The 12,164-nt window shown below is 37.0% G+C and overlaps 3 protein-coding genes across 5 annotated transcripts; all 3 read right to left on the minus strand.

The window, feature by feature from the left end:
* Window positions 1–77: 77 nt before the first annotated feature.
* LOC119989626 (nuclear transcription factor Y subunit B-7) lies at window positions 78–1,342 on the minus strand. The gene is made up of 2 exons (XM_038835269.1): window positions 1,215–1,342; window positions 78–1,106 (listed from the first exon to the last, which is right to left on the minus strand). The coding sequence occupies exon 2, from the start codon at window positions 1,004–1,006 to the stop codon at window positions 290–292; it is 717 nt and encodes a 238-aa protein (XP_038691197.1). The 5' UTR covers window positions 1,007–1,106; window positions 1,215–1,342; the 3' UTR covers window positions 78–289.
* LOC119989627 lies at window positions 1,175–4,355 on the minus strand. 2 transcript variants are annotated; one of them, XM_038835271.1, is made up of 9 exons: window positions 4,166–4,355; window positions 3,765–3,892; window positions 3,585–3,653; window positions 3,424–3,453; window positions 3,100–3,132; window positions 2,744–2,814; window positions 2,180–2,261; window positions 1,737–1,826; window positions 1,175–1,580 (listed from the first exon to the last, which is right to left on the minus strand). In XM_038835271.1, exons 2-9 carry the CDS (start codon window positions 3,882–3,884, stop codon window positions 1,521–1,523), a joined length of 555 nt encoding a protein of 184 aa, XP_038691199.1. In that variant the 5' UTR covers window positions 3,885–3,892; window positions 4,166–4,355; the 3' UTR covers window positions 1,175–1,520. The 2 variants fall into 2 exon arrangements, with proteins under 2 accessions (XP_038691199.1, XP_038691200.1); XM_038835272.1 differs by having other exon boundaries at window positions 4,045–4,168.
* A 1,907-nt stretch (window positions 4,356–6,262) lies between these two features.
* Window positions 6,263–10,860, minus strand: LOC119989218 (WEB family protein At5g55860). Of its 2 annotated transcripts, XM_038834609.1 has the most exons (4): window positions 10,515–10,860; window positions 10,089–10,134; window positions 8,793–9,003; window positions 6,263–8,231 (listed from the first exon to the last, which is right to left on the minus strand). In XM_038834609.1, exons 3-4 carry the CDS (start codon window positions 8,961–8,963, stop codon window positions 6,447–6,449), a joined length of 1,956 nt encoding a protein of 651 aa, XP_038690537.1. In that variant the 5' UTR covers window positions 8,964–9,003; window positions 10,089–10,134; window positions 10,515–10,860; the 3' UTR covers window positions 6,263–6,446. The 2 variants fall into 2 exon arrangements, with proteins under 2 accessions (XP_038690537.1, XP_038690538.1); XM_038834610.1 differs by lacking the exon at window positions 10,089–10,134.
* Window positions 10,861–12,164: the final 1,304 nt, after the last annotated feature.

Below are 12,164 nucleotides of genomic sequence, written 5' to 3' on the forward strand. Positions count from 1 at the left end.
GGAAGCTAACCTTCTTCCCCTTGCAACTTGTTGCACAGTGTGGAAGGAGAGGAACAATAGGGTTTTCAATGGGTAGGAGCTGTTGCATATTGGTATAAATATGAAATGTCATTATGAATGAATAGAGATTAGAGAATGTGAATTATCAGCAACTTTTATACTCTTAAATTTTTTTAAAATTCTTACAGGTGTCATCAAACATGTATATATGTATAGTTTACATTCACATTACATTGAAATATCTAGTAATTTGGAGGAGAAAAGTAGTCTTCTCTTTTTTTTTTTCCCCTTACCAATGCCCTACTGAATCAATTTGGTCTGGTTGCTGTAACTGTTTCTGAATTGAATTCGGCGAGAAAGGCAAGGAAAATGTCTGATCAAAAGGTGGTTGAGACATGAGATTTGTTGTAGAATATACATTACTATAAACCATATTTTGGTCTTGCTGTTCTTGTTGCTGCTGTTGCCTTTGTTGCTCTGTTCTGTGTTGCTTAGGAATGTTAAGTTTCTCCCCTTCAATCTCCCTATACTTGTTGAGATACAATTTGAGTGGACCGACGTAATCTTCAAACCCTAACGTTGTAATCGCCCAAATAATATCGTCGCCATTGATGGTCTTCCTCTTCTCTCTCTGACATTTATCCGATGCTTCTCCGGTAACGAAGCTAATGAACTCAGAGACACATTCTTGAACAGTCTCTTTGGCATCTTTAGCTATTTTTCCTTTATCAGGAATCATTTTCTTCATAATCCGTCCGACGTTTGCTATCGGAAGAAACCGATCTTGCTCTTTGTTGTTGTGGTGGTGATTGTAGTTGGAGTGGCTGCTGCTGCTGTTGCTGTTCTTTAAGGGAGGGCTTTCCGGGCTTACGCTGCTCAGTCGATTTGGTAATTCATGATCTTCCATGGTTAGTGATGAAAGAAATGGTTGTTTTGGGGGATTGGAAGAGATGATGTTGGTGGTGTTGAGAGTTTTATGGAGTGAAATAGATGGAAATAAAAGCATGAAAATAGGCAAGTGAAGAGGAAAACATATAAAGGCTTGGTTTGCTTGGTTGATTCTTGACCAGTTAAGTCCCAGGGACTCGCTCAGGGCATCTAACCGTCTGTTGCAACCAACATAACTAACTTTTTTCAAAAAAAAATTAAAAAAAAAAAAAAAACACATATCCTATCAATAGGAAAAAAAACAGTAATTAATATTGGTTAATTACCTTAAACCCTAAAGCTGAAGTCTCATACTGAGAAATGCTAAGAAGAGAGTCTGCAGCAAACCTCAAGAAGGAATTACAAATGAGAGAAACAACAGTAGAATTACACAGATTGGAGAAAGATGCCTCCTCCTAAGCATACACAAAAGATGATGATGCTTGAAATCAAGGTAATAAAAATTTCTCATTCAGCTTCCTACAGAAAGTATTGGTCCAGTCACGAGAATTCATTCCTTCAGAATTATAGAGGGACCTCCATTGCACATCACAAGAATAGAAAAGCACTTGAAATGGGTTTATATTCCCAATTTAACCATGGACCTTGAATCCCATTCCGTACGTCCCATAACTTGAAATCCCGTTTCTCAGCTGCATTATTAGCATATATAAACAAGAGTTAGCACCCAATTTTAAAACGTAAACAGCAAGATGCTCACCAACTATACAAAACATGTTTCTCTATGCCAAATTATTTCATTTTCTCCCAGAAGTTGGCACGAAACTCCAAAAGAAGCATTCATTCACCTTCTCAATATCTGCCGTCTTCGGGACATCTTTCCTTCCATTCTTCAGTTCAATGATCTGAGCCTCGATGACGCGCTTTTGTTCCACCGCCTAGTTAACAAAGAAAAATTATTAAGTTATATTCGAGCATATTTTGTTTTAGATACAATTCTAGCATAGCGCAGCTTAACAAAGGTAAATTTGGCCCAAAAGAGTTCCAATAAGCTCATGAAAACAAATAAACTTAATTGATAAGTTAGTCCTAAACGGGTGTTTTGATAAAGACTCAGTAATTAGTTTACCAAGATCTCATTGGTCATTCGACTGACAGACATATATTCACACTCTCAGGGCAGACTAACATGTATCGGTAAAAGTACCATAACTTCATTAAAGTAAAAGATCGAGTTTGTTTTAGTCATATTTAAAAGAGAGGTGTTACAGTTGTAGAACGAGTTACTTACCCTATTCAGCATACTCCCCAGATAATGGATCTCATTCTTCTTTGCCATGGATAGATCATGTGCAACATCAATGAAGTTAGTCCTGCATTCAAATCCACTTTCTCAAAGTAAGGACTCCTCAGACATGAAACATAATAAAAGGTCATCGAGGAACTCAATAACATAGGAATATAGGATCACAAAGATCATGTTGGCCAGGGGACTATGCTTATCAGCTTACGTACAGTCATCAGGACACTTCAGGAACTCCAACACCAAGTGTAAATTTTGAGCAATTTCTCAGTTGTGTATCCGCTGCCCTCTACCTCTATTTGAAGTTTTCGAGAGAAAAGAATTCTAGTATTCACTCGGTCAGCCACCTGGCCCTCCACAAATGTTCATGTGAGCATGTAATGGTTTTGACTAGCTATCTATACCACTGACCGCTTATATTAAAGGAAAGCTAAAGGCACAAATAAGATATAACATGATTGCATTCGCCAGTTACAACATCTACTGATAGAGAGGAACTAGACTTGTTCTTAACAGTTACTCAATCACGAAGCATATTCCAAAGAAACCTACTTTTCTGAAAACAAAGGATCCAGAGATTGCTCTTCAACAAGTTGCTCCACAATATTGAGAGCAGGTCCGACCTGATAAGAGAAAACGTGCATTTACATCACATACAAACAATAATGCAACAAGAAAGTGCGTGGCTATAATATATAATTATTTCGGGTGAGAAGCTGTATCAACACAGCAACAAATTAACTAAGTCTCACTCTTTGCTCAAACTGATGGCTAATTCACCAATTGTGAAAAAAGTCAAGGAACCTCTTAATCTGAATTAACATGGACCTCTTCACCATAAGTTAAAAAAAATCCACATAGAAGTAAATGTTTCAAATGTCAAAAGGTCATGACAATCAAAACGGTACCTGTGTTTCAAGGAACAAAGACTCGAACTCTTCCTGTAATATTCAAAAGAGGAAATGCCATAACTCGGTGTAATGAAATATAATCCAAAAATAAGGTGGTGCTCTAAGCCAGCCACTGTTAAGTCTTAAGTGTAAAAATTAAGGGAAACCAATTTGGTGAGTTCATTTTCCACTATGCAATAGGTAAATGATGATTGAAGAAATATACACTCCACAAGAAAGGAGACACAAATCAAGGAGTTCTACAATTAAGTGTTTCATTCATGTTCTTCAACAGGATTATCAGAAAACACGAACCAGGAGCAGGGCATAGAGAAAATGTACCTCTATACTTTCATGCAATGAAGTAATAACCTGAAAATTTCATAACAAAAGCCTCAGTTCGATTCTAAGATAGCGGTTGTCAAAAAGAAATATTATTTTTGAAAGAAATCTGTTTTTCCCATCCATAACCTCAAACCCAAGTCTGCAAAAGGTGTAAAAACCTGAACAAAGAGCTGGTGAAGACATTCTTGCTCAGCACCAGTGAATCTTGAAAATGCTTTGTCGAATTCCTTACGAACATACATGAATTAATAGTTAGCAATAAAATTATTAATATATCATATGAAGTATCCTCATCACATTATACTTGCTTCCAATGAAAAAATATATATACGCAGTACCTCCTTAGAACAGGTTGTTAGAAGAGAACGAAGTGCGAGCTTGAAGGATTTCTTCAAATCAGATTGCCTCAATCCCACAAAACTACTTCCACTTTTCTCCATTATAGACGAATTTATCATTCAAATACCTAAAGTACCATAACATTAAATAATGGTTAAACATGACTAACTCAGCAAAACCAAAGCTTTCAGTTTCTGCACAAAAATTCACATATCAAACAACAATCCCAATTCCCCTTAGACATGACAGCAAAAGCTTAAAAGCAATTCTATGGCCCACTTTGTTGTAAATCCACAGGACACTTCTCAACATGCCTAAGCATGTTTTCGAGTTTGGCGAAGAAGCCTCTCCATCTGTATATACATCACTGTGGAGAGAGACTTTCAGAAAGTAAACCCACCTCACCGGTTATCGATACTCTCAGCGTAAAGAGTGGCGCTTTCCGGAGAAAGGAATCTGGAAGGTCGGATCTACACGTCAAAGCTTCGGTTTTTTTTTCAAAAAACAGTGGAAGTGTTCTTCTTCGCACACTTATTTTTTAAAAAAATAAATTGTTTAGGCTCTGCCTCTGTTTAGGGGCCCGTTCAGTATTTCAGTCTCACTCCCCCTATGGACTGGTGAGTGGGGTAAAGAAGTTAATAATTATAGGGTCCTGTTATTTAAACCCCATTTTCTGCTAGTTAGATCCCCATTGATTAGATAATTCTCAGTATTTGAGCCGTGTTGATGGTTGATTGTCTCATCTATGTGTGTTACTTATTTGGAAATATAAAGTAAAGGTAATAATCATGGAGGCAGACAAGACTGGAGATTGATAGACAATGATTAAGAGAGAGTGAATTATCAATTGTTTAATATATACATATACATATATACATATACATATACATATATATATGTATATCTATGTATATATATATATACCCACTATATAAACAATTTAATGATAAATTATCAATTTATTTGAATTTAATTTATTTATTATTTAATTTATCTTAGAAATTCAATCGTGGAACAACTAAGTATCGTCTAATGACAATATCCTATTGGTAGGATACATAAGTATCCTATCACTAGGATATATACCGTATCCTACTGGTAGGATACATTAAGTATCCTATCACTATGCTACATACCGTATCCTACCGGTAGGATACATTAAGTATCCTATCACTATGCTACATATTGTATCATACCTGTAGGATACATAAGTATTCTATACCGTATCCTACCGATAGGATACATTAAGTATCCTATCACTATGCTACGTATTGTATCATATCGGTAGGATACATAAGTATCCTATGCTACATATTGTATCCTACCGGTAGGATACATTAAGTATTCTATCTACATATTGTATCATACCAGACATGGGTCATTTGATTGCTTCAAGGTATAATGTTATATTACATCTCCTTAGTTCTGAACAGTGCTTGACATTTTTATCACTGTGATCGATACCTCCCCCTTCTCATGAACATGTTACTATCACTATCGGGTTTGTTAATAGTAATCACTTTGTCCAGATTGCCTTAACGGAGGGTTACCCGATGCCTTCCATTATGATTCAATGGTTTACATATAGATATGATTGTACAGCTGCATGGGTTACACCGTACACGGAACAACTTGCATCATACATTCAATGTAGACGTTCTACATTTCCTTCTGAAACCATTGTATTATAATTTACATAATTGTAAGAGTATTGAAATGTTATTTGTCTGTATTTTAGTTGAATATTTGACAAATATAGTTAGCCTATAAGTGAAACAATTGAAAATCAGTGACTGCATTAAAACATATATATGTATAAAAAAAATTATTATACTGAAAAAATACATTAACAATTATAAAAACTTCAAACCTTTTAAATGAACGGTGTATATGCTTCCAATCTTTAGTAAATAGTTACAAACAGCAGAGCCACGTGAAAGATGATTAGATGACGTTTAGTCAACATTAAGACCCAAAAAAAGGAAAAAAAATGAATGAAAGAAGGTCATCTGTGTCATGATTACTTATACCTTTTTTATCTGATTTTCTACATTATCCTTACAAAGCTATGGCCTATATAGAATGGGGGGTGAAGAAAGTAAAAAGGGGGTCCATATAGTCCTGCCGATAATTATATTAGATTGTGAGATGTGATATGCATTTAGAATAAATTACAGCCCCATTATTTTTTTAAAAAAATTAAAAATATAGTTTGATTGGTTTTAGAATCCAACCATATATTTTTAATCTCAAATAAAAATCAAATTATAATTATGTTTAGACTGGATTTATGATATCAGACCTGCGAACCCAATAGATAAAACCTGAACTGCTAGTGTTGCAAGCTTTAATGGGAAACAATGAATATTCTAGTTGCAAGGGAAGAAACAATAAAAAAAAAAATAATTTGGCAACAAGGTGGTTTTTGATCACTTCTGCAGCTACTGGCATTTAAAAACAGAACAGCCAAATATCTCTGAAAAATGACACTAGCATCTTGACTCCCCTAAAACAAAAGTTCCAACTTTTCATTGAGATTTCATCATTTCATTCGTCAAAATGACGAGATAATAGAAATTTGATTCCACTGGTCTTGAATATACACACAACTGAGCAAGTCACGAAATATTTTCTTTCTCAATCACTCATAATTCACACCTTAAGTTCAGCAAACATATATCTCACACAGGCTTCTCACCAGGCAGATATGAAGGAGACCCACCATCAACTTGGTTCTTTCTCCGGTGAAATATACCGGAGAAGGTAGGGAGAAGCACCTTTCTTGAAGTAAAACTTCTCTCCTTTTGATATTTCTTGGCCTCTAGAATTTTCTCAGTTGGGTTTTGCTTATGGATCCTATAGTGGTGTGGGGATGATTCTGAAGACATCCCCATTTCAGCTATCGCCCGAGAAGCAGCTTCCGCTGCCTTCTTTTGCTCTCTTTCACGCCATCTTCTAAGTTCTCCCTCCACCGCCCTTTTAGCTGCTTCAGCCATCTCCGCCCTCTTTAGAGCCTCCTTGGTTGCAGCCTTCATCTCCTCTATCTCCTTCTGAGTCGCCTCTAACCTCTTGAGAGCCTCGTTTTCACCAGCCTTGACAGCTTCAACCTGAGCAATGGCAGCAGCCACTTTCATTTCTGCTAACGTGTCAGACTCCTCCACTTTCCGGCTCAAAGACTCGAATTCTTCCCTTGAGATTGTGATCTTAGCCCCAGACTCGGAAGTTGAGGCACGAGCAGCAGTAGTTTTCTCTGATAAGGTCTTAATCTGATCAAGGGCTAACCCCTCTGCTGCTTTTGCTTCCTCAGCCTCGTCTAGAGCAACTCTAAGCTTCTTCTCTGCCTCTTCAAGTGCAATTTTGGTTGCCTCAGCCTCCTTCCTCAGTTCCTCAGCCTTGTTCTTCATCTCTTCTGCTTCTCGTCTCGCATTTTCAGTTTCCAATGATAGCTGGTGGAGAGTAGAGATCATTTCTTCAGTAGCACCTCTTGCTTTGGATTCTTCAGCCAGCCAAGTGTCAAACTCAGACTTGCTTTTACGGAGCTTGACATGCAAATTCCCAGCAATGGATTCAGTTTCTGTCTCCTTCTCTTTCAGTTCACAATGCTCCTTCTTCACATTCTCCAGCTCCAGCTTGAGAGATTCCACCAAATTCTGAAGGGAGCTTTCCTCTTCTGCTACTTTCTGCAGTGAACTCTTGGCATCATCAAGCTCTAAGGTGACAGTTTTCACATAATCCAGATCTGATGCCTTTGAATTTTCCATCTGCTTTTGCAATGTCTCAATCTCATTCTGTGCTTCAGCCAATTGTGCTTCAAGATTTCGGGCAAGTTGAGGATCAAAATCATTTTTCAAGGCAAGCAGCTTCTGCATCGGCTCTTCCAATGTAGCTTTATATGACTGCCTTTGTACATCCTTTTCAGCAAATATTTTTGCTTGCTCCTGTTGGGCTTTCAGAGATGCAAGCTTCACTTGCCCAATAGATTCCTGTAATGCTGAAATCTCTTTAGAGAGCTCCCCAACTTTCTCAAGGTTTGCTTTGGCTGCATGTTCCGCTTCTGCAGCTTGGTTGAAAGCAGCAACTTTTGCTTCCAATGATGCATCACAATCCTGTCGTATTTTCCGTAGTTCTAGCTTTGCAGCATCAAGTTCACTAAACACAGCCATGTATTGCTCCCTTGAAGATTCAAGGTCATTTGTCCTGGAAACATCAGATTCCGGAGGTTGACCACTGTTTGCTTCTTCAATCTGCTTTGCCTGATTCTTTGCAGCTTCTGTTGCCCTGATTGCTAAATCCTTGGATTCGCTGACAGTATTCAGCTTAAGGGTCAGATCATCAACTGTTCTCTTAGCCTTCTCTAACTCTACAAGTGCCTCGGCCTTTGTAGTTTCAGCATTCTTCAGTTGTTCCTTTAACTTGTCAAGACCTTTCTTGACTAAGTGCAGTTGTGTTTCCTTGGCTAATACCCTCTGCATTCAAGTAACAAATAGTGACCATACATGATTTGGTTCCTTTGCCAGATTACTATCAGAGGTAGAAAGAGTCAAATAGAGCAATTATGCATGAAGTACAACAAAAAACATAACACTCCATATACAAAGTATCTGCAACATTGAGAGGACAATAAAAAAAATGTTAGACGGCCATTTGAGATAACATAGATCCTTTTTCATACCTCATTTCGATTTTACTATATCCTGATTATCTTAAAATTTACCACTTTCGGCGATGATTTCAGATCAGACATGCACAAAAATACACAATTGAGCCACAGCATTACTGTTTTTAGAGAATACATGACCTTTGAACCTCGCTGTTGGTCCAATCCAAAAAAAATCATCGACCCCAATACATAGATAGTATGAAGGTGATGCTATATTTAACTGACTTTTAAAATATGAGATGGAATGTAAAGACCAAGCTTTTAATATCTGTTATGGGATTATAAAGGTAGCACTTCAACAGAAACAAAGACATAACCAAATCTATATAAGTCCATGTTATGTTGTATAAAATGAAAATAATGATACCTCTGCAGAATGAGGTCTTGGCTTCTTGATGGAGGCCCTTTCCCCTGAGAAAGCACCTTCACCAAAGAGATTGACAGCATCTTTAACAGATTGAAATGGCGCGCTGGTGTCTACCTCTCCCACCCCAGGTTTAGGAGAGGCTGTACTACGTGAACGTTCTTTAGCAACCATATTTTTTTTCTTTAGCAACAAGTATTTCTAAAGAAACCACCTGTTCAGGCAAAATTTAAAAGTTAACTTCAAAGTAATCAAAAAAAGAAATGAAATAAGATAAAATCATAACTGCACATTGACACCACATCAAAGACACCTATGCAGAATACAAATGGAAAGTGGAATTATTACTCCTAAAGAATACCTTATAAAGTTAGAGCAAAATGCAAGCTTGCTAAACAATTAATCTCAAAAGTCATGCATTCCTTATTCCAATATCCTTCCGTTCAAAGGTCCTGTCACATATATTTTCCTTCATCGCAAACATCTAATAGTTCCTTTAATTCTAAATCATACTTTCCTGCTGCTATTTTCTTCCACTAGCATCATTGTTAGAATAGCCTTCAAGAAAGTGTATACCCCAACCACCCCTAAGCATATGTGAGGCTACTTACTCTTGATTCACCATCAGGGCACAGGCCACAGAGAAACCGTAGCTATTCAGGCTAAGGCACAGAGCAAACAAAAGAGTTTTTTCTTCCTAGAACTTAGAGCACATAGAGTTCAATGAAAATTTATTAGCGGACACAAACAATTTGGCAAGAAAAAGACAACGATAGCAACGTTCAAACCTCAGATGGCCTGTAAACTTGACTAAAATTTTAACACACAACATACCACCTCAGACAGATTATCCTTCAATTCTACACTCATCTTACATCACAAGAAAAATAAGTTGAATGTGAGATAAACTTTCAAGTTTCAACAGCTCAAGCATTAGCAACTATAACAACAAAGAGTTACTAGTTCAAGTTCCTGCCCAGCAGAATCCATTTCAATTCTCATGATTTCCTTAGGAAGAGGACTTTCAAAATTAATTGAGATAAAGTAATCAATCATCACCTTTCAAAACAATAGTTATAAATCATTGTCAGATGGGATACACACTGATACTATTCAATAACTGTCTGAGCAAGTGCAGCCCTTCAGTTAATCTAGCAGAAGCCCCAGCTTTGTACATAAACAAAACAACCATCCAAAATGAAAAATAATAACTACGCTCCTCCACAATTGCCAACAATTCAAGAAAGTGGCATAAGTAAACTATAACGTCAAAAAATGACGATTCAAAGGCCCACTCACCGAAAAGGACACCTTAATCAAAGCCTGGACATAAGCACCATAAACCCTAGAAATCAACAAAAAAAAAACTCGAAGTCAAAGAATAACAACAGGCAGCAATAGTCCTAACCTCTTTCACTCAATAGCAAAATCAGAAAAGAGCGATAATCATCTTATTGATAATATTTGATATCTTCGATTGTCTAAAAAACAAAAACTTTTCTTTAAATCCAACCACCAAAACTCAACCAAGAAAGTTCTCAGCTTTGCATGAAATTCTCGGAGAAAATTAGTCACTTATCCGATCGTAGAAAGTGGATTACTAGGATGGTTAATAGGTTTGAAACAAAATTAAAAAAGAACAATTTCGATTGAAGAATCGAAATAATACATTTCCTGTACGATTGAATCTAGAAATGAAGGACAAGGTCAGAGTCAAAGAATTACCAGCAAATCGTGAGTCTTCACATCTTCTCTCCATTGCAAACTAGCTACGACTCGAGATCATCCTGTCAGAAATGAAAGACCCTTTCTTCGGACCCAAAAACCAAAACCCACCAAGCAAGTTCTCGGCCTTATGCGAAATTTTCCGATAAAATTATGGGGCGCTGATTTTCTTGTGCTGGAAAGCACTTTCTACATGGGGTCTTGATTCAATTCAAAAGGGCTATTGTCAAGTGAAGAATGAAAACGGTATATTTTGCAGGGCATAGATAGATTCACGAATTCAAAAGGTGTTTAAGACAAATTTTATATAAGGAAATCAGTGAAGAGAGAAGGAGAGAGCCTTTTTGAATCAGTGGGGCCTTTTTATCATATTGTACTTTTGGACGGTTGCGTCTTTCAATAAAAATGATCATCATTGGGTTTTTGGTCTACCATTACATGTACAATAATGAGAGCATATCAAGATCAGAACAAAAAATGCTCACCATTCCAATATTTTTTTTGTCAGTTAACCCAAATATTGGACGCACCTGATCTATTTAAGATCAGGAGCCAAATATTTCAGATAAAATCGTATATTTTCATCTGAACATTTGAGATAGTAAAGATGAAAAAATATCGGTATCTAGTCGATTAAAATTGGACAAAGTAGGACAAATAAGAAGGTGACAGTTGTTGTCTTCAAATTGTTTGTGGCAGGACAAATTGGTTATTGCATTCTGGTTCACTTTGTGATATGGTGTTCATAAAAGGCCAACCAATAGGCCACTGTTTATGATCCAAAATGGGTTGCTTATTCAGAGACTAATCTAGAATTTATCCTTTATTTTGGAGGCAAAGTTTCATGTGAAATCCAAATAACCAAGCAACGTAACTGTTGTTGGGCAACAAGGGTCAATTATTGAACCATCATGGTGCTAGAATTGTTTCTCCAATGGGTCCATTGGAAGCGACACCAAATGCTGCAAAATTGCAAATAGTCGCAGTGGGGGCTCAGCTGTGACCATACCATCTGCTAGACGTGGGTACCAGTTCTGCAGTTTTAGAGGGGAAACATGATCCTAAATGGATCCCATATTCCTATGAGGGAAAGAAAATGTACAGTGGTTCTAACAGTACTATTACATTTATCACCACAAGACTGTTGATGGTGTGTGAAATCTACGTACAATTTTGAATTTGAATCACAAAGGATTTTCAGACTTGGGATTTGTAATCACAGCCAAAGTTTCCAGATGAAGGTCTCTTGCAACAATAAAAGGAAGAGATTATGGAAGTTTGGATCTTCCTCTCCAATGCTCACTGTATTAGCTTCACTTGCATTGATCAATTTACTTTGCTTTGTTGGATTGGTGAAGAAGGTGGCTTTGGTCACGGCATGATCAACAGACTCTGTAAGACAATGGTTTTGCATATTATAGTAGTATAGGGTAAGGGTAAGATACCAAGGACAATTATCCTGAAGTCGACTGCATTTGGCCTTTTGGCTTGTACCTGTTTTACAATGTTATATTTTCTAAAGTATTTTTGCAAGTTAATGTTAACATTTAAATCTCACGTCGGTCAGGCATGTCAAGCCGAGTGGCTTATAAATAAAACTCAACTTTACACATAACAAGAAGACATTTTCTAGGCTCAAGTGAGAGGTTT

This window comes from Tripterygium wilfordii, chromosome 21 (assembly GCF_013401445.1).
Source record: "Tripterygium wilfordii isolate XIE 37 chromosome 21, ASM1340144v1, whole genome shotgun sequence".
NCBI lineage: Eukaryota > Viridiplantae > Streptophyta > Magnoliopsida > Celastrales > Celastraceae > Tripterygium > Tripterygium wilfordii.

Coding starts and splice junctions, on each gene's coding strand:
- LOC119989626 (XM_038835269.1), bottom strand. CDS start 1,006: ATGCTTTTATTTCCATCTATTTCACTCCATAAAACTCTCAACACCACC.
- LOC119989627 (XM_038835271.1), bottom strand. CDS start 3,884: ATGATAAATTCGTCTATAATGGAGAAAAGTGGAAGTAGTTTTGTGGGA. Junction 3,133..3,423: donor CATTGCATGAAAGTATAGAG/GTACATTTTCTC, acceptor TGAATATTACAG/GAAGAGTTCGAGTCTTTGTT. Junction 1,581..1,736: donor AGACGGCAGATATTGAGAAG/GTGAATGAATGC, acceptor CTAATAATGCAG/CTGAGAAACGGGATTTCAAG.
- LOC119989218 (XM_038834610.1), bottom strand. CDS start 8,963: ATGGTTGCTAAAGAACGTTCACGTAGTACAGCCTCTCCTAAACCTGGG. Junction 8,232..8,792: donor CAAGACCTCATTCTGCAGAG/GTATCATTATTT, acceptor ACTTGAATGCAG/AGGGTATTAGCCAAGGAAAC.